The 23704-nt window shown below is 38.5% G+C and overlaps 3 protein-coding genes across 5 annotated transcripts; 1 reads left to right on the forward strand and 2 right to left on the reverse strand.

Moving 5' to 3' along the window:
- Window positions 1–465: 465 nt before the first annotated feature.
- On the reverse strand, window positions 466–12111 carry mef2b (myocyte enhancer factor 2b). 2 transcript variants are annotated; one of them, XM_082523698.1, is made up of 10 exons: window positions 11987–12111; window positions 11826–11904; window positions 7668–7747; window positions 5976–6179; window positions 5591–5719; window positions 5230–5419; window positions 4148–4296; window positions 3756–3870; window positions 2870–2981; window positions 466–2647 (listed from the first exon to the last, which is right to left on the reverse strand). In XM_082523698.1, exons 3-10 carry the CDS (start codon window positions 7719–7721, stop codon window positions 2335–2337), a joined length of 1266 nt encoding a protein of 421 aa, XP_082379824.1. In that variant the 5' UTR covers window positions 7722–7747; window positions 11826–11904; window positions 11987–12111; the 3' UTR covers window positions 466–2334. The 2 variants fall into 2 exon arrangements, with proteins under 2 accessions (XP_082379824.1, XP_082379825.1); XM_082523699.1 differs by having other exon boundaries at window positions 3756–3852; window positions 11826–12111.
- Window positions 12112–16085: 3974 nt separating this feature from the next.
- tmem221 (transmembrane protein 221) lies at window positions 16086–20152 on the forward strand. Its single transcript, XM_082522970.1, has 3 exons — window positions 16086–16792; window positions 18308–18393; window positions 19051–20152. Exons 1-3 carry the CDS (start codon window positions 16491–16493, stop codon window positions 19590–19592), a joined length of 930 nt encoding a protein of 309 aa, XP_082379096.1. The 5' UTR covers window positions 16086–16490; the 3' UTR covers window positions 19593–20152.
- Window positions 18416–23698, reverse strand: borcs8 (BLOC-1 related complex subunit 8). Of its 2 annotated transcripts, XM_082522976.1 has the most exons (6): window positions 23570–23698; window positions 23227–23339; window positions 21571–21635; window positions 21368–21475; window positions 20166–20253; window positions 18416–18879 (listed from the first exon to the last, which is right to left on the reverse strand). In XM_082522976.1, the coding sequence occupies exons 1-5, from the start codon at window positions 23604–23606 to the stop codon at window positions 20184–20186; spliced, it is 393 nt and encodes a 130-aa protein (XP_082379102.1). In that variant the 5' UTR covers window positions 23607–23698; the 3' UTR covers window positions 18416–18879; window positions 20166–20183. The 2 variants fall into 2 exon arrangements, with proteins under 2 accessions (XP_082379102.1, XP_082379103.1); XM_082522977.1 differs by lacking the exon at window positions 20166–20253.
- Between the last annotated feature and the right edge of the window lie 6 nt (window positions 23699–23704).

Below are 23704 nucleotides of genomic sequence, written 5' to 3' on the forward strand. Positions count from 1 at the left end.
GAAAACATTTTGGCATGGTTACTATGAAACAACCAGCTATGGAAATGACCCTATTTGTGCCCCCTTTTTTGTCTTGTTTGGAAGAAATAAAGGTTTCCAGGCTTTTGCGTGGTCTATTTTTGTTCCTCTCGTTTGGTGGGTGCATGGTGAGCTGCCTGACAGGGCCCTGACATGATAATGAGGGAGTGTGTGTGTATTCAAAAGATAGAATGCAGGTGAATAAAATGAAATAAATGGACACATGAAAGCTACACAGTGAAGGGCACTTTACCTGCTTTCAGAATTAATGTACATAAAAACAGAGGGAAATGATTCCCTTTTATGCCATTAATTTATTAATTATTAATTAATTAATTATGACATTTTTTTCATCTGAGAAAAATGATAAACTGAATGTCCTAAAATTAAAAAAAAAAACACAAAAAACTCAGACTGGGGCAAACACACAAAGTAAACAGTCTTTATTTTAAAATGATTCACAAAAAATGTCAAAAAATGCCTCTGTTTTGTTAGTGAAGCATCCAGCAAATATGTATGTATATACGTGTTTAAAAAAATCAACCAGAAACATCAGAATACTGACAACTTGGCTTTTCATGTTTCATGCTAATATTAATCCACAAAAATCCACATATCATGAAAAGAGAGATAAATCGACAGTGGAACTTGTATTTGAAAACCTCCACAAGCTGGATTTTAGCAGGAGTTTAATTTAATGAGCCGATTAACCGATTTATTAGATAAAGAATTACCTTTTAAGGCTGGTCTTCACTGCTCTGCACTTTAACCAGTCTCAGTCAGATTAAAAGTGTGAAATAAGACGACCCCTTGTGGACAGTGAATGAAAATTATCTCCTTTTTAAAAATTTTTATTTTTATTTTTTTGTCATTTGAAGATCAGAAACTGAAAACGCAAAACTAAAAGACATAGAGGTATCCAGTGCACAAGATTAAAAAGTAAATGTATACATAAATGAAGCCCGGATAATAAATGAACAAATGAATGGATATTTGGACTCATCTACTACAGCTTGTCTCGTGTTTTAACACATCATAAACGCAGGAATATCTACTCTAAACACTTACTACACAAAGCCCTTCAGGAAGAGCACATGATTGCTGCTGTTTAGAAAAAATCGACCAAATAAAGACAAATAGATCCTTTTTGGGCTGTTGCAGTATTTGTGTGCAATGCAGAGGGACAATAATTAAACACTTTGGTCTTAGCAGACTGCTGTGAGTGTTTCTGACAACATAAAATGATCATATTACAACAATACTAAAGATTAAAAAACAAACAAACAAAACAACACTTGAAAAAGAAAACCATTTTTACATCCCAAAGAGCTCATTGACCTAATCTCTGACACAGATTGATGCCCAGAATCTTAAAAGGGTGGGTTCACATTTTTTCAACTCTTTTTTTTTTTTTTAGATGATACTGCTGCAAAATGTCCCTCCAGTTCTGCAAATATCTTCTTTTGTTGTGAATCATTTGTAAGAGATGTGGGGCCAAGACACAGGAAGACAATCTGAGGCTACGGCAGTCTCATTTAAGTTGGGATGTTTTCAGAGCGAAACTTCCTTTTTCTTTGTTTCTCTACAAAGGATGCCTTTGCTTTAACATGAGAATGTGCTTTGTAAAGCAACAGCAATAACACACTGTCTGGACAAAACAAATAATTCAGACAGAAGAAACCTCCTGTTAGCTGAATTTTATGTGTTGTTAAGGAAAAAATAGACAGTGGCTTTCATACCTAGATTTCTCTCATTAAAATTCCATTACGAAGGTATTTTCACATCTGAAAGGAGAAAAAGGAAAAACTGTGATAACTAAAAAAAACCTTTTATTTTAAGAACGTATCCAATTAAATGCCCTGTTGTGTAACCTTATCACATAAAACCCCAGTCAAGCTACTTTTTTAGTACCTCCTATTTTTTTTTTATATTTTATTTTATTTTGGCTTTGAAAGCTGAATATGTATGGACGTTTTTTTTTTTTTTCATATGTGCACTTCAGAGAAATTCAGTTGGTCCCACACTGCTGCTGTGCCCAACTTCAACAAAGTCACAAGAAAACAATCACATTTCCAACTTGTACTTTTGATTCACATTAGCTCCACACAGAAAACTAACTCTAACCAAACAAAAAGCAAAAGTCTGTATGCATCTATCTCCTCATGGGATCAAGCAAGTGATGCAGAGAAGAATTCTCCACTGCCCAGGAGAGACCAGCTCTGTTTGAGGAGACAAAGAGAGGCATATGTCGACCCTTTATGGTTTTGTCTGAAGACAGATGTTGACTGAGAGTGGGTTGTAGAGCGGAGCAGCTGGCTATCTCTGCCAGCCGTCGCTCATCTCTAACTGCCGGAGCGACTGCCCTCCTTCCTCTTGGTCTTGTGGGTAGCCGGTTTTGGCAAACTCTTTTGTGCCATTGGCTGGGTGGCTATCTGGAGGGGTATGACGAGCTGAATCGGGGTTGCTCATTGGAGAATGCTGCCTGAGGTGGTGCAGAGGAGGGGAGGCAGGTGAGGCCATGTGCTCAGGAGAGCTACGCTCCGATTTGATGTTGAGGTTGAGGGACGGCAGATGCGGAGAGGTTGGAGTGCAGGACTGAGAGGGGAAAGAGCATCCCCCGCTGGACCCTCTGAAAACAACAAGAGGGTGGAGGAAATGAATTTGGATTGAAACACGTCATCAGTCCTGGAGTTACAGCTAAGGGGCACTAGAAGTAGCTTGAAGATAATTTAAAGACAGTCAAAACTGCTTGTGAACATGGCATTTAAGAGTCAACTATCACTAATGGTTCAAAATTATATATACAGTGGATTTACTGTATTATGTCTAGAATAATATATGATATGCTCACACAGGATTTATATGAGGCCCATGAGGCTCCTGAGGTGGCTGCGCCGCTTGCCAGGGGTTTACTGTTCCTCGTTGTAAACTGACTGAGTGATAAAAACCAGGCTGGCTGTACTCTGCAAAGGAAGAATAGATATACATCGATTTGGAGAGGACAGGGGGGGAAACAGGAGAAAAGATACAGTTTAATAAAATGGTTTCATTTTAAGACAAGATAAACTTCACAGCAAGGCTGGTTTGACGTTTTGGGAAATACCCTTTGTAGTTTTTATCGATGAGCACAAGATAAGAAGACTGTAACCTCCCATCACTCATGTCTGTACACTAGAGATGAAGTTAGAGTCAGAAGATGTTCTGCTTAATTTGGAACAGTGTAAAAAAAACCCTAACAAAATTTCCCTTTCTTTTTCTTTTTCTTCTTTATTTATTTATTTATTTATTTATTTATTTATTTATTTATTTATTTATTTATTTATTTATTTATTTTTACCTTCTGTGGAACTAATTCCTGCCTGGGTTTAGCAAGAAAGGCAATGTTTTCTCATGATAAATTCACCAGAAAACCACCTGAAACTCTCCAAGCTCCTGGTCCTGCACAAACTCCAAACCTTTTTACACAAGGTTTGTGCACTAATAATGAGGTTCTGGAGTGAACTGCACCACAGTCAGTCAGTATCCTTGCGTTGCAGTTGTTATCCTAAGCTATGCTAAGAGAGTATATGTGTGGTAGGTTTAGTTTTGCCATACAGACATGAGAGTGGCATTAACACTCTGATATAACCTGTTAACATGTCAAGTTATTGCTGTATGACTACTTTGTTAGTTGCCATATATTTTTCATATATTTCTTTTTTCTTTCTTTCTATAGTAACAGAACACAGATGACATACCAGAGGCTCCAGGGGAGGGGAGACCATATCCTCCCAAACTGTGACTCAGCAGCCCTGCCTTCCCCATAGCCACCATGGAGCTGCTGCTGTGCAGGCCCTGGTATAAAAGACCCCTCTGATGATCAGAGAAAGGGAAACAGTCATACTGGAAATCTTGAGTTTGTACTGATATAGTGAAGTCAGTGTATGAACACTATGAAACTTGTGAACATTATAATTGTGAGAGGTGTGAATGAGTCAAAAAACCTGTGAAGTTTCTTGTCCAAGTTTGCAGAACTATTTATGTGTTTTGGTATTTAATTAAGAACTTTAGTTTTTAGAAGCAGTACGACATCTATTAGAGGCACTGACACCTATTTGTTTTGATCACACTGGATAGCACAGCTACTTACAGCGGAGTTGTGGTTAGCACGTGTGGCCCCCATGGCCTGATTAGCACCATCTGCCCGCAGGTTTTCAGTGCCCACGTTCAGAGGAGGAGGGCTTTTCATGTCCAGAGCTCGATTGAGGTTGCCATGGGAAAACACAGAGTAGCCGATACCTAAAGAGTAAAAAAAAGGAGCAGGAAGTGAAAAGCGATCTAAGCCCGTTCCACTACTGTCATTTATTCTTTGTGATACAATCATCACCTCCCTCTGTTGCGGTATACAAGTGTGATTTTGAAAAAAAGAACTTCTTCTTTTCCTTTAACCTTTGAATGAGTATCAAGCCTTCGTGAGACACCAGGCAGGTCTGAATACTTATAATATGTGCAACTGTACTGAATATACTGTAACTCATGTGACAGAGTCCATTGCGAACGCAATGTAAACCAACAATCACTGTCAAATCTTAGATAAAACAGAGCAGTGCATTTAGAATCACTAAAAATGTCAGTGATCAGTATTTAATGACATCCCAGTGCATCCAAATAGTTAGCGACTGTATGATGGCTGACATGATAGGCAGGTGTGATGCATTCTGAATAGAAACCACAGAGCTGGTTGTAGCTGCAGTTACACTGTTGGAGGGCCAGTTTCACATAACAGACCGACTACGCACAAGCACACATACACACACAAACACACACACTTCCTGTGAGTTCACAGCCAGCTGCACAGATGGTTGACAGTACACACGAATTTTACAGAAAGCATTTAACAAGAAGTTAGAAGAGTGGCTCGTGGATTTTCATGTGAAAAGCTATGACTCTGTTTAAAGGTAGAATAATACTGGTAGATTATTTGTAGTGGTAGATGAAATTTTAAAAAATCATTTAGACTTTGGTTTCATCATGAAAGCGTTAAAAAAACACAAATAACTCACAAATGAGCCTGAATGAACCTGACAAAGGCCCAAAGTTTGTGGAACTTGTCAAAAGCGATACATAGATGCAATAGAAACTGACGTGTTTTTTTCAAACACAAGACATACACAAATAGATACTACCCTTAGTAGTTATGATGATTCTGGTATAGGACTTAATGAGACTAACCCGAGTGTGGAGACATGAATGCAGTGTGTGCATGGGGTGCAGCAGGACTGGCCGAGCTGGATCTGGAGTTTAGAGATTTAAAGCTCGGGGGTCTGTGGGAGGTCATGCCGGATCCGGATGAATTGGGAAAACCATTCTCGCAACCTGCAGACACGAGGAACTGTGCCTCTGGCGAGAGCAGAGAGGGACCCTGAAGAGTAAAACACATAACGTGTAATTTTGACAACAGTATGGATTAAAGATCAGTTAATTAAACATGCTTTCGTAACACAGAATTCTAATTAGAAGTCAGTTTGTCTGTGTTTGGTCTGTGAGTGTTGAGTGTAAGTACGGAGTAAGGAGTAAGTATGTGGTCACTAACATAGAAGCGCTGGCGAGCCACAGAGAGATCCATGCCCTCACTTAGAGGATACTTGTCTGACGCCACCTGCATGCTCTCCTCACTGTCAAGCTCTGAGCCATCAAGTCCGAGTCCTTTCCTACGCAGGGTCTGATGCAGAAGAGAAAGTGCACATGGAAAATTACTGGCAACAATAGCACAATGGTTTCGAACCACAACAATGTCACGGGAAAGGGTTTTCACTCAAAATACAACACCTGTTTTTCCAATTATTTTTTTACAATATCCTTCCAGAGGCTTTATATCGAATAATTGCATGTTCTGTTAAAAATTGGTTTATGTTTCAGATCAGCTGCGTATGAGAAGCTTTCACATACTTCTTTTTAAAAAGCTCCTAAAATAGTACCTCCAGTATGTCCGTGTTGGTGCGACTCTCGTGTGGCTCGCTGTACTCGGTGTATTTTAGCAGAACTTTATCCATGTCTGTGCTGGCGTACTGGAACAGACGGTTAGTGCTGTTGAAGATGATGAGAGCGATCTCGCAGTCACAGAGCACGCTCAGCTCGTAAGCTTTCTTCATCAGGCCAAATTTACGTTTGGTGAAGGTCACCTGTGACAGAACAAAAACAGGTTTGCACTTTTAACTCCCTCCAGTTAACTCTGCAAAGTTGTGAGCATGACGAATTAAGGAAGTTGGATAATTAAAAATAAAATAAAATAAAATAAAATAAAATAAAATAAAATAAAATAAAATTAAATTAAATTAAATTAAATTAAATTAAATTAAATTAAATTAAATTAAATTAAATATCCCAGAGAGACTTTACAGTGCAGAACACGTTCAATCACCAAACACTTCATTCAGATACACAAACCTTATCACCACAACACTTTCAGTCAAAAAGATCAGATATGAGAAATAAATTGTGTTTATCAGCATTCTGAAAACAGTTAAATAAGAGCTCTGGATGTGTACACAAACTCACTATGCATATCATGTGTTTTTCCTAACACAGCTAAAACTTTAAATAATATTTAGGGTGTTTCATGGAATTGTAGTATTTGAACAAATATTAATGCACGAATAGGCTATAAATATGATGCAAGCAATTTTGTTCATGCCACAGTATTGTACAAATGATAATATCTGTCTGTGGTATTGCAGAGCGGTGTAACTCCTGTGCCATAAGTTGATGTAAGTACTATGTTGTATATGTAATCGGTGCTGTCATGATTCATTTAGCATCAAACTGATAAGCAGTTCCTCTTCTGTTTAATGGTGTGTTTTCTTGTTAGTTCTTAAATTTTAATAATATTTCCTTAATCTAGTGTCGACTGTCGGCACGCTCACATCCTTTTTTTTTGTTCAGTGTGAAAGATTGTCTTTTTGTCAAATAAAATAATCTCACTTTAACTGGTGTTAAGGCTTTTGATAAATTCACAGCTTTAGGTTATTGTATCACTTACGTTCAAAATATTTGCTATTACCACCGTTGGGTAGAAAATAATGAATGCTAGTGATGTTGTAAACTGCACGATTTTAATAATGTTTCACACTAGTATAAATATCGTAATTTGATATTTCATTAATAGTCATCCTTGCATGCCTTTGCATTTGCATTTCAATCAGTGAACCTATGTTTTAAATATTTGCAGTGCAATGTTGGACAACAAACAACCACAGCGTCGGCTACATAACATGCACATTTGCATGAAACATGTACCGCTATTTTTGCAACTCAGTGCTTGCAGCTTAAGTGACACTTAATTACGGAGTCTAAAACATATCTGGAAGAGGAAAATGTTAAAAATTTGCCTGATACATTTCCTGAGATATCAGCGCGATGTCTTTAAATGTCTTGGATTGATATACAATTTTTACACTAGAGAAAAGGCCCACACGTTCACACTGTAATAATATTTGACACTTAAAAAACAAGAAAATGTATCTGATTGTTCAAATAATCTGGATGAAGTTTTTATTCTTCCTGCAGTTAACTATAATTTTAGTAGGACTGGATAATATTTACTGAGAAATATTTTTTTTAAAACAACATATGTGTCTGTGTGTGCGTAACATGAAACGATGTGTGCTCACCTGTCTATTTCTCTGGTCAAGAATACGAGAAATTTGTATTTTCTTTCTTCCCATTTTCTCTTCTCTTCTTAGTCTGACACCTGTCAAACAAAGTGAAAATCAGTGTTATACTAGAATAAAACAGCATACTTAAACATTTGCAGTAATGTGTGAAAATCAGCATCAATGAAATGACCTAAAACATTAAATGAACCTTTACTCTCGAAGATCACAAAAAGATTTACCTCGATACTTAAGCTTGCATTTGTAAGCAGTTGAACTAATTATTAATTACTGTAACAAATTTGAGGTGATATGATCACATATTATAATAAGAATAGAATAAATGTTCAGTCTTTAATACAATTCTGATGGGAAAATGTCATCCCTTTGCTTTAAGTGACTCAAGTCCTTTCCCCTCAGTGGGGCGAGGGTGTTTATTTTTACCACCATGAAGCGATGCGGTCTAAAGTTAGCGTGGCTCTTGTGGGGCTAGCAGTCCACACAGAATGACACCCTGACAGTCTGGGTTACCCCCGGGCCAACAGCACAGTGCTTGACTGCACCAAGCGGCCCCAAGAGACAGGGTTAAAAATACAGTCCATAGCTCTTTTTAAAGGTTCAGCAGGCAATAGCTGAAACCAAACAGTAGAAGGAAAACGGTGTGTTCTTGAAAGATGGCTAATGCTAAAAGCCACCCACTCTTCTCTCATGCACGGCCAGGTCAGAAAAAAACAAAACAAAACAGGATTTTCAGGGGCAAATAGCAAAGACGTGGCTGGCTTGAGAATGTCCATTTTTGAAACTCACACCCGTGGTTTTTCTGTTTTTGTTGGGCTAGAAAACAATGCCCCCCATCCCTGCTGTATAGAAACAAAAACAAAGCAGAAAAACGTGGAACTGAATGTTTAATTACATTGACGCTTTAAGAGATGGCTTTGCTGAAAATACAACATTAAATCAAATGTATCCATAAATTTGCTCCCTGTATGAGCTGTCTCCGTTTGATGCTCACTATCAGTAAAACAACTGTGTTAAGTGGTGGTCTGCCTCTTCTGACTGGGCCATACAGTATTTCTCTAAAGCCCAGAGGAGTTTTCACTGGTTTCCCCCCCTAATTCTAGACGTCGTGACTTCTCTATATTTAGTTGCTTGCCCCTCCTGATGGTGCCTGAGCAGATATGAAGCCCATGTTCCCACGACCCCTAAAGTACCCGCTGTCCTTCAACATAAGCTTGGCACACAGAAATTTGGGGCATGTCTGGAAGAGTCCACCTCGTTGCCCTTACGATTACCTTATAAAGTCTTGCATTATTTGCTTCGTTGAATATGTTGCAGAGCCAAGACAAACCTCAAAAGTAACAGCTGCAGACAAACTCATCCTTGCCAATGTCTGTACGGTAAAACAAAGTGCACAACAGAAAAATAGAACCACAAAACCAGCACTGGTCTGTCTAACTAACAACTCAACTACCACAAAGAATTCACACCAGGCCAATCTGTTCTGGGTTTTTTTTTGGACCAGAAGTGAGACAATTTCACCTCATATCAAGGCATGTTAATGTAGAGAAGAGAGGGAAGTGGGACATATGTTCTAAAAAAGGCTGAAAGATGTTTATCACAGGGTTTTACCGAAGGTTCCGCTCCTCTCAAATACAACCAAATGTCAACTATTAGAGCTGCTGACAGCTCTGTTAAAACCTATGGCTAGCTGGGTATATATAGCTGCCCCTCCAGCAAACCGGCGTGGAGTTAGCTATAGAAAATCTATGTGGTTTGGTAGGTTTGTCAAAGGCCTAAAGGCCGAGGTGGGCAGGAAAAGCCTGGCTGTGCCTCACAGCTAAATCTGGATACTTTCCCATTTGACAACTGCCATTTGAGGTCTGCACATTCACAGAAACAAAAAACAGCATGCACCTACTGCCTGTGACATTTCATCTCCATGGTCAACTACTGAACATCTCGGGGAAAAGGTGGACATGAAACGGAACAAGCAAATCTTCCTTTTTGTCTCATTTGCCATCAAATGGACATGAATGAAAAACAGAATCACCATCTAACCTGTCATTGTCCAATAGTTCAGCACATGCACACCTTCCCCAGAGCCTCAGGCTTCTAGGGAAGGACAGTGCCTTTGACAGATACCTTCCCAAAGGTGAGACAGTGGAAAACACTGAGCACAGACACATACAAGGACAGCAGGAGCTTTGCTTTACCCCGGGATCGTCTGACTAATCACCAGGGAACTACCTGGGACAACAGTGCACATGTACAGAAAACCCTGCGCATCAAGGTAATTTTAATTGGTCTTATTAGCACTGCTGATGTTGCTCATTAACAATATGTATCGCGCGACATGTTTTCTTGCTGCAGTGAACTGTATGCATGAATGAGAAGGGGGAAAAAGTAGGGCATTTGTAGAGTATTGGGGGTTCTGCTTCAATGGTTTCCTTTCCATGAGTCATTCAGAGCATGGTGGCTTCAAATGTTTCAAAAACATGATAAACACTTGTAAGCATATTAGCCAGGGAGGTTAATGGTTTCTTCTATGGTGAAAAAGCAGATTGCCCTGCTCTCTACGCAGTACTGAATGTTAAATATGACAAGATATATAATGGTAGTGTTAAAATACTGATAATTAAAGATGGTTTGAGAAAAGGGTTTTGCTTTTGCTAAACTATTTTTTTCATGTTTTGCTCTGTGAATGCATTAGTTACACAACTATGGTGATAACAAGAGAAGCAACACCTAAAATGTCTACTGTACTATATGGGTATAATGTGCTTTAACTGTTGCAAGCAGTGTGTGAATCAAATCTAACAGGGTTGTTGTTTTCACTGTTTTAGTCATTTTATCAGCTTGTGAATGTCATATCAAAGGCCAGTGTTATGTGGGCCGATGTCTGTCTTCACCCATTCCCTCCCTGTATGTATTAGAGCATATACATACATCCTTCTGAACTAAAGTTAAAAAAGGTGAAGGCCAAATCTTGAAAAATTTGAAGTCTTAGTGACAGCCTCACTTATTCAAATCAAAACAGAAGCATACTCATAAAATAAAGGCCCCAGGGGAACACTTTGCTTCTTAGTCTTTATAGTTCTCGACAAAGCTTTGCATAGCTAGCATGGTAACCAAAAGAGGTCTTTTTATTATTTTTATCTTGCAGTATACCTAGCTGTAAATGTCTCTGTTTGCCACCTTTGGGGTCAAATGGTTCATGTGCTCATCGGGCCTTTGCAGTGCAATAGTGAGGAAATATTTGTCTAATTTTAACTGGGTATAATTGAATTGCCTTGATATTTTTTCATAGAGCCAGAGTAGCAATGTTGCATGCAGGCATGTGCTGAACATTTGATCTTTCCATAAATAGAGAAAAAAGGTTTTTTTTTTAGTCTTCCAAAAGGTTAGAAAGTCTGACATCCTCTCAAACTATCTGTGAAGATGAGCCACACCTCGCACTAAAAGAGGAAAACCTCTTTGAGGGCATTAAAAATGGAAAAAGATACATGTCCAGCACAAAGGAATGTCAGAAGATTAAAGACATCAGAATCAGTAATGCTTGCTTTAAATTAGACTAAGGACAACAGGTAAAGGGATGAAAGAGCTATCTACCTGTCTGTCTAGATATCTATCTATATCTGTTTCTAATAATTATTATTATTATCATTATTATTATTATTATAATAAGAGCAAAGTTAGTCGAGATTCTTCTTAAAAGTTGAAGCAGTCTACTTAGAATGGACTCATGGGATGTGTTTGCTTTCAAAGGACTCTGATTCATTTTTCACAGTGAGCAAGCCAAGCAAGAATTAAGTAATAATAATAACTATTTTTTATTATTATTATTATAATGATAATAATAATCATAAAAGTTAAAAAGAAGTAGAAATGCATTGCTTAAACCCGTTTATGGGCAATTATTCCCAATAACTTGCTGACGTCATTTCAAATAGACAGTTTAAGAATAGCCCGTCTGTCCCCGAGTTGCCAAGCACTCCTGTCTATTATAGCCTCATCTCAATAACACAGCAACAGGTACTTTACTCACAGCTGTGTCATGCAATGCTCTACACAGGAAACCCCAGGAAGCTTCGCTCATTTGCCTTAAAAACCGAAATAAGAAGATAAAACAGAAACTCAACACGTGCTTAAAAATAAAAATAGAGCATCTGATCTCACCTGTTCCTCGATCTTCTTTTTCTCTGTTTACTTCTTAGTTTCACCCACTCGATCAGGACCAGTCAAACAGGAATAGTTGCTGATAGGAAACATAAATGACTAAATGAGCGTCGAGAGTCTTGTTGTGCGTTCTGGTCTTGTGCAGATGCAGAAATATTCACCTGATGCAGAAGCTGCGGATGATTCAGGAGCGCTGCTTTCCAACAGCTGGCTGCTACAGCCCGCCTCTCACTCTGTTTGTGTGTGTCACCACACACCGCCTCCTCGGCCATGCTATTGGACACACTCTTCCACCTCCCCTCCGCGTATAAACGCATTCGTCACTATAAGGTGTCAGCAAAAGTTGCGTAAAGTCCTTTATGCCTTCAAGATTTGCATTATGAAGCAATTTAGTTCTAATGTTATCTTTTAAAATGTATGTATATATCTATGGTTAAAGGGCATTTTTGCTTGTGATTCATTCATGTACCACAAAATATTACAAGGTTTTTGCAGGACATTACAACATGTCCTGCAAAATGTCAAAAACAAAAATATATTCATTTTTTTTATTTTTAAATAAAATTTTATGGGCTAAATTTAAGGGATGACTTGAATTAATCTCTTTAATGGGATTCTGCAAAACTTAAATTGAGGGGTGAGTCACATGAATTTGATATACTGTGCAAATGTGAGTGCTATGGCTGACTTTAATCAACTCTGAAAATGTGACAATGATAAGATTTATTTACTTTTAAACAAAGCTACAAGCATTTGAACGCAAAGCAGAAGGAAGCAGAAGAGCATGGAGCATAGCTGAGGTGTATGGCGGTTCTTCCCCAATTACAATGCAAGGCACAACATTAGGTGTGAGATTCTGTTACTAAATGTACTGCACACAGTAGGAATAGGCATATGTTATGTTTCTACAGTAGATATGGTAGATATTTGTTATGATATTTGCTATTATTTTGTTTTAAAAAATCCCCTTAAATGTCAATCCTGCTTTGCCTTAAAAAGTAGAAGATACAATGTGCTTTTTAAAATCAGCCCCTAGCAGAGTCAGTGAACCTAAAGAATTACAGTCTGATCCAAAAGTCATTCAGCAATGAGAATAGAGCAAAACTATTCTGAGGAACACTCTTCTAGAGTTCACGGTCATTTTGATAAAAATATTTAAACATTTTGGCCTCTTTGGTTGGAAGGAATTTTTCATTTTTTTAGTATTGACATAAAATTTTTATTGTGACTGATGAATTAAAGACTTCGTTATTGGAGGTTGACTATGGTGTTTCGCTGCTGTTATGGGAAAAGGATACATCAGTAAATGTTAACTGTTTATCGGGATACACATATCTCTTTGCATTAAAGTCAATTTGCACAGTACCAACTGAAACACTGCGTTATGCTCAGCAAACCTGAACACTGGCCACAGGCCATTGCTCAATACCAGAGTCTGTGGTGGCCTGTCACTAATTCAAACTTTACACATTTCTCTGCCATAGAAACAGTGACAACCTAATCACACATTTACACCAATAAAAGCTTAAACACAACATAATTGCAATAGCCAATTCTAAAACTACAAAATGAGTTATTTAAGATTAAGAGTCTTTTTAGTGTTTTGCCTGTTTGTCCGTACATCAAGTAATTTAAAAATCAAGCATTCAGGCAGTAACTATGTATAAATAGGTGTGGAAATAAAAAGCAAATACAAAATACTGGATGAAAAGTCAAAATTTGGAACGACGAGGGCATAGTTAACATTATCAGCGCTCAAAGCAATGTTTGCTTTCAAGTTGAGAGCAGCTCAGAGTGATTTCCTCATTTTAGTCTAGCCTGAATATTTGAGGCACAAGGAGCTATGCAAAAATAAACAAATCGCTTAAAAAAGGCAAAGAAAGCGGAAAAGGACAGAAAATAAATGTAACTTATGTTGTTTTATTTCCTGTTTCCTACCTAGATAAAACTCGACACCCTTCTTTATGATGCTGTACATCAAGAGCTTGGAAACTACTGGCCTAAAAACATACAACTGATGTTAAAAATACTTCTTTAATTACAGCAGCATGTCTTGATTTAATAGCAATGCTATAAGATTTTTCTTGAGGCTTCATTTGAATTTTGATGCCCTTAACCACAAGATCTAATTACTTAACTCAGCAATATTCTGGAAGCAAATGTCTGTGAATACTGGCTCAAAAACATCAGAAGAGGCCTCATATTGACAGGCATTAACTACACTGACATACCCTTTGGCACATCTCTGAATATTAGTCAATAGTCTCAAATGTTCCCACTTTCTCCATATCATCAGTAAATGATAGATCCCGGTGACACCTAACTGTGACATCTAATACTTATTTATAACTAGCAAACACTGAAACTAACTTCATCCGTGCTGTTATTTTGTAAATGCTTTACTCATAAGTTGTTCATTCCTCTTTGCCAAATCAACCATGGCACATAAAATCGTTCAGTCAGAATTCCATAAGTGCCATGTGCACTGTAGCCCATGCAGAGCTGATGTCATTGGATATATGTTCATCAGCTAACCTGGGTAGTATTGATAGAAAGTAAATGGGGTGTAAAAAGGAGAGGAAACTGACAGAGAATGATCAAAGCAAAGAAAAAAACTAACAGAAAGCAGACATGCTGTCAGCTTAATAGGTATATTTAGAGTTAATAACTGAATCACTGCATGAGCTGCATTATTAACTATTTTGGGGTTGTTACACAATGTACTAAATATAATATGGTGGCAATTTATTAGCACAGATCATCTTTGCAAGTGTGGATAACAACTCTATTTTCTCTCACGCAAAGACAAACACATCAACACAGACATGGAGATGCAGTGACACAAGCACACATGCACAGTCTGAGATCCCAAGAGATAGCTTAAACTGTCCATCTGATGCAATACTTAGTAACATCCCTGCAGGCTACCACAGTCTTCACCTCCAGGAATCATTTGTGTGGGGCCCAAGCGTGCTGACGGCAAATACAGCAAATCCCCATCTGTAAATAAAGCAAGCTAATCACCTGCAGCAAAGGGGAAATTATGTCTTTGCTATGCGTTGTGTTTGCGCATAGCAAAGAGTGCATTCTTCTTTTAAACACAGCGAGAGCTTTGCCGTCGGTGTAGGCACTGAAGGTGGAATCTGAACTGCGTTCACATTCACACAATCAGAATTACTGATAAATGTCTAAGACAAGAGAAGTTGAGAGAAGCTGCAGAAAGATAAAGGTGCCTTTGCCCTTTGAGAACTTTCCGTATCAAGTCCATTTTTTTTCATTTTCCTGAAACTTCTCACTTCTGCTTTCGACAAGATCAGCCGCGACCCTTTTAGAGCATGTGGTGAGGCTGTCGAATTCAGAAATAGCCTTCATGGTCAGTCTACATGTGTGAGAGCAATTGTTCACATTGAGTACCTTTATAGCTACAGTCTTATCTGCATCTCAACAGAATAAGGGTTACACCTTTACCTCCCCACCACTCCCCACCAACCCCCAACCTCTAACAGAACAATAAGGCCTCTGTAACTCAAGTCACGGACTTAAAAGTATGTCAGGGTGCTTGTGGTCCAGCAGCGTGTGAATGAAGTGTGTGAATATTTAATATTAATTTGATCAAATTCTGGAGATGTAATTAATTTTTATACAAGGCAATAAAAGTGGGCGTAAAAGTGGAAGGGCAGATGAGAGTTTAGGCGCATCTCTGTCAAGCTGTGCATACTTCCAAAGCTACTTGTGAAAAGTTAATTAGATTCATCCTCTGCAGAGCTGAACTAAGAGTGGCAAGAATATTCGCATTAAACAGAGGTTATCTTGGGTGGTTATCCTTTTTCAAATTCCCCTAAACTTGCCATGGTCCTATTTAGCATGCCCAAGAATAACTTTAGACAAGGTTTTTTCCTCCTTCATTTGTTTTAATATTATTCTTATTATTTGTATAATTTATTTTAACTTACTGCATATCTTTTTATTTTATTTGTGTCTTGTTTATGACAATCAATTGCCTGTTTAAAAGACATACAGTAATCCTTTAATCACTTTATGAGGACAGGAGGCTTCAGCAGAAGTAGGTTAATCTAAAAAGAGACACAGCCCTGTTGTCATCATATCTACACTGCCTACATTTAAATATCAAGAAATAAACTTGATTAGAATATATATATATATATATATATATATATATATATATATATATATATATATATTTTTTTTTTTTTTTTTTTTTTTTTTTTAAAGCATACATTTTTGTGCACACCTTAAGTTTAAAACCTGTTTTAATGGTTAATAATGGGATAACAGTAAATATGTCTTTACTCTCTCGGGGTGTTTTGTCTTTATTTAGTGAGCTCAGCGTCTCCCTTGAACACGTCGAGGCATTGTTTCTGTTGATCCAAGAGAGAAAAAAAAGTCCATTGTTGTTGCGAACTTTTTAATCTGGGGATTTAAAGCCCATCACATGCTCAGACCGGACTGCGGAGCACTCCACGAAACACAGGCAAACTATTGCCGAAGTGCAAAGAAAGGCGTTCTTTATCCTCACACCGCAATGCAAGCGCACTTTTCTGGACTCTAGGATCGCTGGAGGATTGTGTTTAAGAGCTAAGAACCGAGGAAACCCTTTTCCCCCTTTTCCAGGAGAAATCTGACCACCAACGTTTAAAGATAATCATGACGCAAAAGTACAGCCAGCGGTCTTTAATTGTTCTGTCTTTACTGGGGATTTTATCGGCCATCATGTCGGTTTTATCGGTGATTTTGATTTTCCAGCTGCAGTCACAGCAGACGGCGGTGAAGGAATCACCCCCGTCCACCTCCTCGGTCATACCCGCTCATGTCTGGGCCGTCCTGCTGCCAGTGGCCACAGTGCTCTCCGCTCTGTCCCTCACTCTCAACTTGAGCTCTGTGGTTGTGTGTCTCCTCCACAGCTATTTTTCAACCGAGGTCTGCAGAGGAGAACAGGATACAGAAAGGTATTTGTTCTTGCGCGTTAAGGCATTTCTTTTCGACCACCTGTTAGACAGCACCTGCAGCTGTGGTAGCACTCAAAGCCACTGTGCTCATTTCCATTTTTTTTCTTCCCAATCTCGATCCGGTTTTTTCAAACAGGCAGTTCCGGTCAGTTGTGACACACCTTTGACAGTTAAGAAAACCACTATTTACCCAGAAAGGCGACCTCTGAAGCAGCACTGCGCGTTTTTTGCCCCCTCACCCCTAGGCCTTGTTAAAGTAGTCGAGTACTGCTCGCAAAGCAAGGTTCAAAGTTCAAGGTTCTTTATTTGTCACATGCATAGTTATACAAGTATAAGAACATTATATATAATATATACATTAGGTGAAAGTGCAGTAGTAGCATGTTTGCAGCAAGCAGGTGAATTCTGTACATTAAGTGAATTAAATAAGAATAGACAATTTCACTATTTTACAAAATACACATTATGAACATATTTAAAATTAAAGGAATTTGAAATGTACATTGTGCCGGTGGGTTTAGAGTGTCTAGAAGAGAGTCCTGTCTCAGTCACTTATGGGTGATGTGATGTGTTACTAAATAAAAACTAAATAAATGGCAATAAGAGTAAAAAACGAAAAACAAAAAAACCCTTAAATGCGTGCCAAATAAATCCAATACGATACAACACCCCATGACTAAACTTCATTTCCCTCTTTGTGTTTTGCAGGGTGTAAGAGATCTCAGTTTAACTTTGTCCAAGGTTTTACGGCTGCGGATTATTTCAACTTTTACTTTCATTCTCCTTTACACATGCAAAGTGTAAAACTAACATGACGACATATATTTTAATAAGACGCAAAGCACTACACTTAATCTAAGTATGGAATTAAGATCAGCTGCTTCAAAAAGCTTAACATTTCAGGTGCGGTAACTTATTATGAGACTGCTGCTTTGCACAACATCCTATATGGGTTCCTATTTTGAGGATAGTGCACTGTCGAGGTGCTCATGTCACACTTCTCCTTGTGCCCACATGTTTTTCAATTGTTAACCCTGCAAACCACAGTCCTATCTTGAATAGTAAATGTACCAATTAGGTTTCGTGCAAAGAAAACATAGTTTCAAAAGGATAAAATGGGTGTCCTGTGCAAGAGTGCAGAGGCCCGCATTGCACACACACACCTCTCTAACCCTTTATGAATCCCAGCTAAACAATGGATTTCCTCTCATTATGTACCCAACACACAGCCTCTAGCTGGCCCTTTCCCACGTCGGTTTACAAATCTAACGGCATACCACAGCACCTCCCTGACAATGGAGACATTCCTAGAAATTTTAAATCCATGGCACAAATGACCAAGCATTTATAAAAATAAACAACAAACAAATAGCCCTAATTTTGCAGGACAAAAAGTTATAACTTTATTATGTAGCAAAGAAAATGAACATATCAAAAACAAAACAAAATATATTGTTGTTATTTTAAGTAATGCAATGTCCTTGTGCACTAAACAGATCAGATTTGTTTTAACAGAGCAGATTGGTTCCTTCTGGACAGCAGAGCTGTACGACATGTGGCTATTGGACTCTTCTGTCTGGGGGTTTCTGTCTATTTAATAGGTAAGCCTGAGCAATAAAAAAAGGATCTGTATTTTTGTATAAGCATATGTTGTACCATCTGGCAAAATGTTAAACAGAACAAACACATAAAAAAAAGAACTAACTTTAAAAACATTGGCTGTGCAGTGGACTTTCAACAGCAGTGGCAAAACGGCAGTGCTGCTGTCTCCCTGAACCGACCAGTGAGTCCAACAGAACAATGCATTCTTTGAGCAGCCATGACTTAAGTGTTTTTAATGCTGGACCTAGCAGCACTGGTATGCTCTGTTCCACTGAGAGGCTTGTACGGGGGGTGGGGGGTCAGCGTAGGCAGCCACTCTATTGTGATGAGGAGGTGTTACCCTTCTGAACCCACTTCAGCCACAGTCAATAGGTAGCTGGGCAAGACTTTAAAGGCAACGCCACCAACTTAGGAAGTCGCATCACATCCCAGAGCTGTGCTTTTCTCCCACCTCCTTCAGCATGCCTGAGTCCATTGTCCTTTTCCTGCAGAAAAACATAGGAAACTGTAATATAAACTGTAACACTCATTGTGTTCTGCTTTAAGTTATTTGGCCCAGTAGAGGTGCAACTTGTTAGCTGATTACAGAGAAAAGCACTTGGTGTTTCTGCACATACAAATTCTAATTTTTTCCCTGCTACTCTCTTTCTTGGCAGCCATGTCCATTTTTATGCTCCTAATATTCGAGATGGAGACTGGAATTGCAAGTGCTTGTGTACTTTCCTCTGGGATCCTGATCCTGCTGGTGGCTGTAATACACGCTCTGGTTAAAGCTTCCTATACTGGAAAGCACTATCACAGCGACCATCTTGACACCCTGTATCGTAACGACCACGGAAGTAGCAGCGCACCAGTTTCTCGGCCCTGCGAGTTAAAAATTGGAGTGGACAAACCGCGGATCCTTCGCAGCCAGTCTCACCTCCAGCATCATATTGCCTTCACTCAATGTGGCGACCCGAGACAGCGAGAACAATATCAGCAGCAGCAGTACTCCCCTACAGGAGGTTCACAGGGCCACTCTAGTGATAAAGATGCTTACAGCAGTGGTGGCAGCTATCCCCGAATGCACAGGACACTGTCTACTGAATCTGGTTTGCTACAGGCCCAGGCTAAACCCTGGAATGGGGTCAACAATGAGATGAGGAGCGTCCTTGCACGAAAGTCAGGGATTTGTGCAAAAGACTCTACTCTCGTGTGACATAAAATAAGATTAGCAGTTTGCATCAGTGGCTAGAAAAGACTAATGACCTACAAATACTATATGGTGACAACAACAAGTGCAGTGCAGATGTAATACTGTCAACATTCGACAAGTTTATCCAGAATGACTGCAGACAAAAGAAGAAGGAAGAAAAAAAAAAAGTATCTTTAGCAACTTTTTTCTCCTTTTCTCCAACACAGGTTACAAAAGTATTATTAACCTGGTGGGGGGAAAAAATGTAGTGCTTCACGTTAATGAATTTGATCTAAATTTCCAAATTATGCACACCAATGCCATCCATATATCAAGCTGATGAATTTATCGATCATATTATAATCATGTAAATATTTTATTCTGCTGTATATATCTGCTTTTTGCCAAATATGTGCACAATGTGCAGAAGTGTTTTATGTGCTTTGTAAAATTATTTCACATAAATATTAAATAAATTGATTCTAGAAGTATATATAATTCAAAGAAGAACTTTTTGAACACACAAGCCTGTTATCTGAAAAGCTAATTTTACTAATTTCAGATACTAATAATGTAACGTCTGAAGGAACTACTAACCTTGGACACCTCTGTCTGTCATGAGGAAGTGGATGGGGCATGTGGAGCAGTGACAGTGGGGCTGGGACAGGGACTCACATCATTTAAGCTGCATGCAGTTGTCAGTGTGGGAGGGAAAAAGGTGGAAAATAAAATAAAAACAACAGACAAATCAAACAGAAAGTATGACGCTTCTAGTAACTACAAAGTATTCAGAAATGTCTGGATTACGAATTTGAAGTTGCAGGAGAAACAAACTTTAATGAAAAGCAATATATTAAATGATATATTACATTAGATGAAGGATACAATAAAATAAATAAAAATAAAATAATAAATAAAATGAATAAAAACAAAAACAAATGATGAACGATATGATGTAGTGCAAAAAACAGTTACGTAAATTGTAAATGGACTGGCACTTTCAATTTGAACACTGAAAGTGCTTTCTACTCCAAGTCTCATCACCCAAACACACACATATTCATACAGTGCTTTTATTTTTACTTAAGTGCTTTTAACTAACACACTGTAGGAGCCGTGGATGGATCCACCACCTTTCCATTTGGTAGCTAATCGTCTGACACCAGCTCTACCACCAGAGCCATGGTCACCCCAAATACGTAAAAAGAATGATCCTTTAGATACTGAGGGAGTAAAAATGTGAACATATAAAGACCCACAAGTATATTTTTTATAGCCTTAAGGACGTTGGAGATCTTATCAAAAAAGTAATATTCTATAATTTTTGTGGCTTTACGTATTTACATTAAGTACTGATAACAATAATTGCTCAGTGACTATCTCTCATTTTAAAAAAAAATGTGAGAAGTACATACTGACATAAGCATAAGACAAAGCAAAAAACTTTGTTATATTACCTAGATATTTGAGTGATAAAGATGATAAAAAGCATATTGTAGAGATCTGCATTTTAGCAAAGGTGTGTATGATAATGGCTGTCATAACTAGTCAAGCTTTCCTGTCCCTTATAGGCTCTGCATTTGAATTAAAGTTTCTGAATTTGAAACAAAAAAAAAAAGATGGAGTCAGGTTATGTCCACGTAACATGTTTCTAGAGGTAAAGCACAACTAAAAAATGAGAGGGAAAACTGCTACTAACGAGAAGATTAAAGCCACTTTGTAGCATTCAGTGTGATCAAAACAACGTTGTGCTTTTTCACCACCATGTCTCAGTGAACACATTCACTGCCGCCTCCTACCTGCGCCCTTGAGAATTATTAATCTGTTCCTTCATGCTGATGGCTTGACGGAGAAGACTGTCAATGTTTTTGAAATATAAGCTGCTGTTGTTCATGCTCTTCACGGCACTGCAAAAGCCAGCAGATCAATACAAGTATTAACAGTCAGGGCAGGTGGATGGTGAGCTACTTTTATGAAAGCTTTCAAATATGTGTGATCTCACCTGCATGCGTACTCTACAGAGTAGATGGCTCCTTGACTTTGTTCCTCCCAGCTCTGCATATCTGTCTGTGCAAGAAATGAAACCCATTAAAACTCAGTAGAGGGAGAGCGAGAGAGAGAGAGAGAGAGCGAGTAATGACATTATGATACTTGTGAGGTTTGTGTTTCATTACAGTAAACTCCCAGAAAGTTGGTTCTGTCAGCTCTCTGGGATTTTCTTACCTGGGTTATTGAGCATACATCAAAAAATTATGGGAAACTGTTCATATCATCAACATGTTTTTCCAGGAAAAAGAGCAGAACAAAGGATATGTTTTACCAACAACACAAAATAAATATTACTCAGTTTTAACTGAAGCAATGCCAGTTACATTTTTTCCACGAATCTAAGTATGTATCCAAGTCATGAATAAAACAAGACTGAGACACAGTGCTTGCTTTTAAATGCATTTAAAATTAAAAGAAAAAGATGTTCTACTGTTATTTCTGATCGCACACAACACAGCAACACCTAGGCCAAGAATTTATATAGGGGATTTTAAAGGTTCACCTAGCTTTAAAATAGTTTATTTGGATTATTATGTTATTATATGAGAATTATATCAATGAAATAACACAGTCTTTTGATGTATAATTTTCTTTTTTCCCCAGCTTCTCCCTTTAAGGGTTGGCATAGCTGATCACCAGCCTCCATTGCACCATATCGCTACCATAATTCTGTCACGCCAACCCCCTGCATGTCCTGCTTCACGACATCCACGAACCACCTCTGAGGTCTTCCTCTTTTACTTCTTTCCATATTCAATACCCGTTGTTCAGTATATTCACTCTCTATCCGCTACACACATCCATCCATTTCATCCTTGCTTCCTGAATTGCTCAACCTGAGTTGTTTCTCGGATCTACTCATTTCTAATCCTCTCAGTAAAAATCTTAATATCCAAACCATACAACATAGTAGGACTTAGTACCCTTTCACTTTTGCTGCTATTCTTCTGCCACAAATCATCCATGACACTCATCTCAACCCTCTTCTACAACTCTCTTGTGCACTGTCCATTGCTTTGGATAGTTGGCCCGAGGTATTTACACTCAGCCACCTTCACTACCTTTACTCTTTGCAGCTTTACTTTTTACATATATGAAAACATTCTTTAATTTGTTATTTACGGGACAATATATTTTGCAATGCAAGTCATTGTGACAGGCTTTCTTCATTATCAAAGTGGGTGACAGTTTCACAGAAAGGCCTCTAAGGCTTCAGTAAAAAGGGTAGATAGTAAATTTGGAAATGAATATTTAATTGTGCAGGTGCAAATAAAAGAGGGGTCAAACCTGTAATAACCTGGTATACCTAATAAAGTGTCTGGTGAGGGTATATACCTAAAGAATTTCACTTATCCCAAAGAAGACGTTTCAAAATCGGGTGTTATTCAACCTTTAATGACTAAATACAAATGCCATTTTTTCTTCTTCCTGAGAAAAGAACGTAAACACCCCAACCTCTGATCTGCTGAAGTCATCAGTTAGGTTTTTCAGTAAAGACTGCCGCTTGTTTCCAAACATAAAGTTTCCCGGCAGAGGTCGTTTTCCCTTCATTCACTTAGATGGGTTACAAGCAGAGTTAATGCGATGTCATCGAGAGGATAAACGATACCTTGTGCTGGACTAGTTCTGGCAGCGACCTCCTGACGTGCTCCTGCAGCCTGTAGAGAGCCACCGACGGCTCGTTAGCCAGGACGTACATGCTCTCCGTGAACTTGTCAGTCACTGTAGTGTAAACGAAGGGAAGACAATTGCATCAAACAAATGGCCCGTGTTTGAAAGCTAAAACAAAATGATGAAAACAGCCAAAATCATAGCCCTGCGACTCTATACTGGAAATGCATTAGCTTAGTGGCTAGATGAAGCTAACAGCTCCGAGGGGGCAGCAGTGGATCAAGGCAACAATGAGCTATGCTGCACGCGAGTTTAGTTTTTGCTAATTTATTTATTTTTACCCCTTCTGACTTTCAGTTGCATCTCCTGGTCCTCCATAATGCAGTCTGGTTTTTACTGTCAGAACTACAATTCAGCTGTACGCCAGTGGTGTCACCTGATTCCCACCTCTTCCGTATTATTGTTGTAGTGTGTCA

Source organism: Aulonocara stuartgranti, assembly GCF_965226115.1.
Source record: "Aulonocara stuartgranti genome assembly, chromosome: 23".
Lineage (NCBI taxonomy): Eukaryota > Metazoa > Chordata > Actinopteri > Cichliformes > Cichlidae > Aulonocara > Aulonocara stuartgranti.

Bases quoted from the DNA above. Each gene is read 5' to 3' on its own strand.
- tmem221 (XM_082522970.1), top strand. From the start codon at position 16,491: ATGACGCAAAAGTACAGCCAGCGGTCTTTAATTGTTCTGTCTTTACTG. The intron at 16,793-18,307 runs GTATTTGTTCTT...TTGTTTTAACAG, and splicing joins GGAGAACAGGATACAGAAAG to AGCAGATTGGTTCCTTCTGG. The intron at 18,394-19,050 runs GTAAGCCTGAGC...CTTTCTTGGCAG, and splicing joins GGTTTCTGTCTATTTAATAG to CCATGTCCATTTTTATGCTC.
- mef2b (XM_082523698.1), bottom strand. From the start codon at position 7,721: ATGGGAAGAAAGAAAATACAAATTTCTCGTATTCTTGACCAGAGAAAT. The intron at 6,180-7,667 runs GTGAGCACACAT...GTTCTGTCACAG, and splicing joins TTGACCAGAGAAATAGACAG to GTGACCTTCACCAAACGTAA. The intron at 4,297-5,229 runs GTTAGTCTCATT...TTTACTCTTTAG, and splicing joins ATTCATGTCTCCACACTCGG to GTATCGGCTACTCTGTGTTT.
- borcs8 (XM_082522976.1), bottom strand. From the start codon at position 23,606: ATGGAGGACCAGGAGATGCAACTGAAAGTCAGAAGGG. The intron at 23,340-23,569 runs GTAAAAATAAAT...TTTACACTACAG, and splicing joins GCAACTGAAAGTCAGAAGGG to TGACTGACAAGTTCACGGAG. The intron at 21,636-23,226 runs GTATCGTTTATC...TTTCTTGCACAG, and splicing joins CAGAACTAGTCCAGCACAAG to ACAGATATGCAGAGCTGGGA.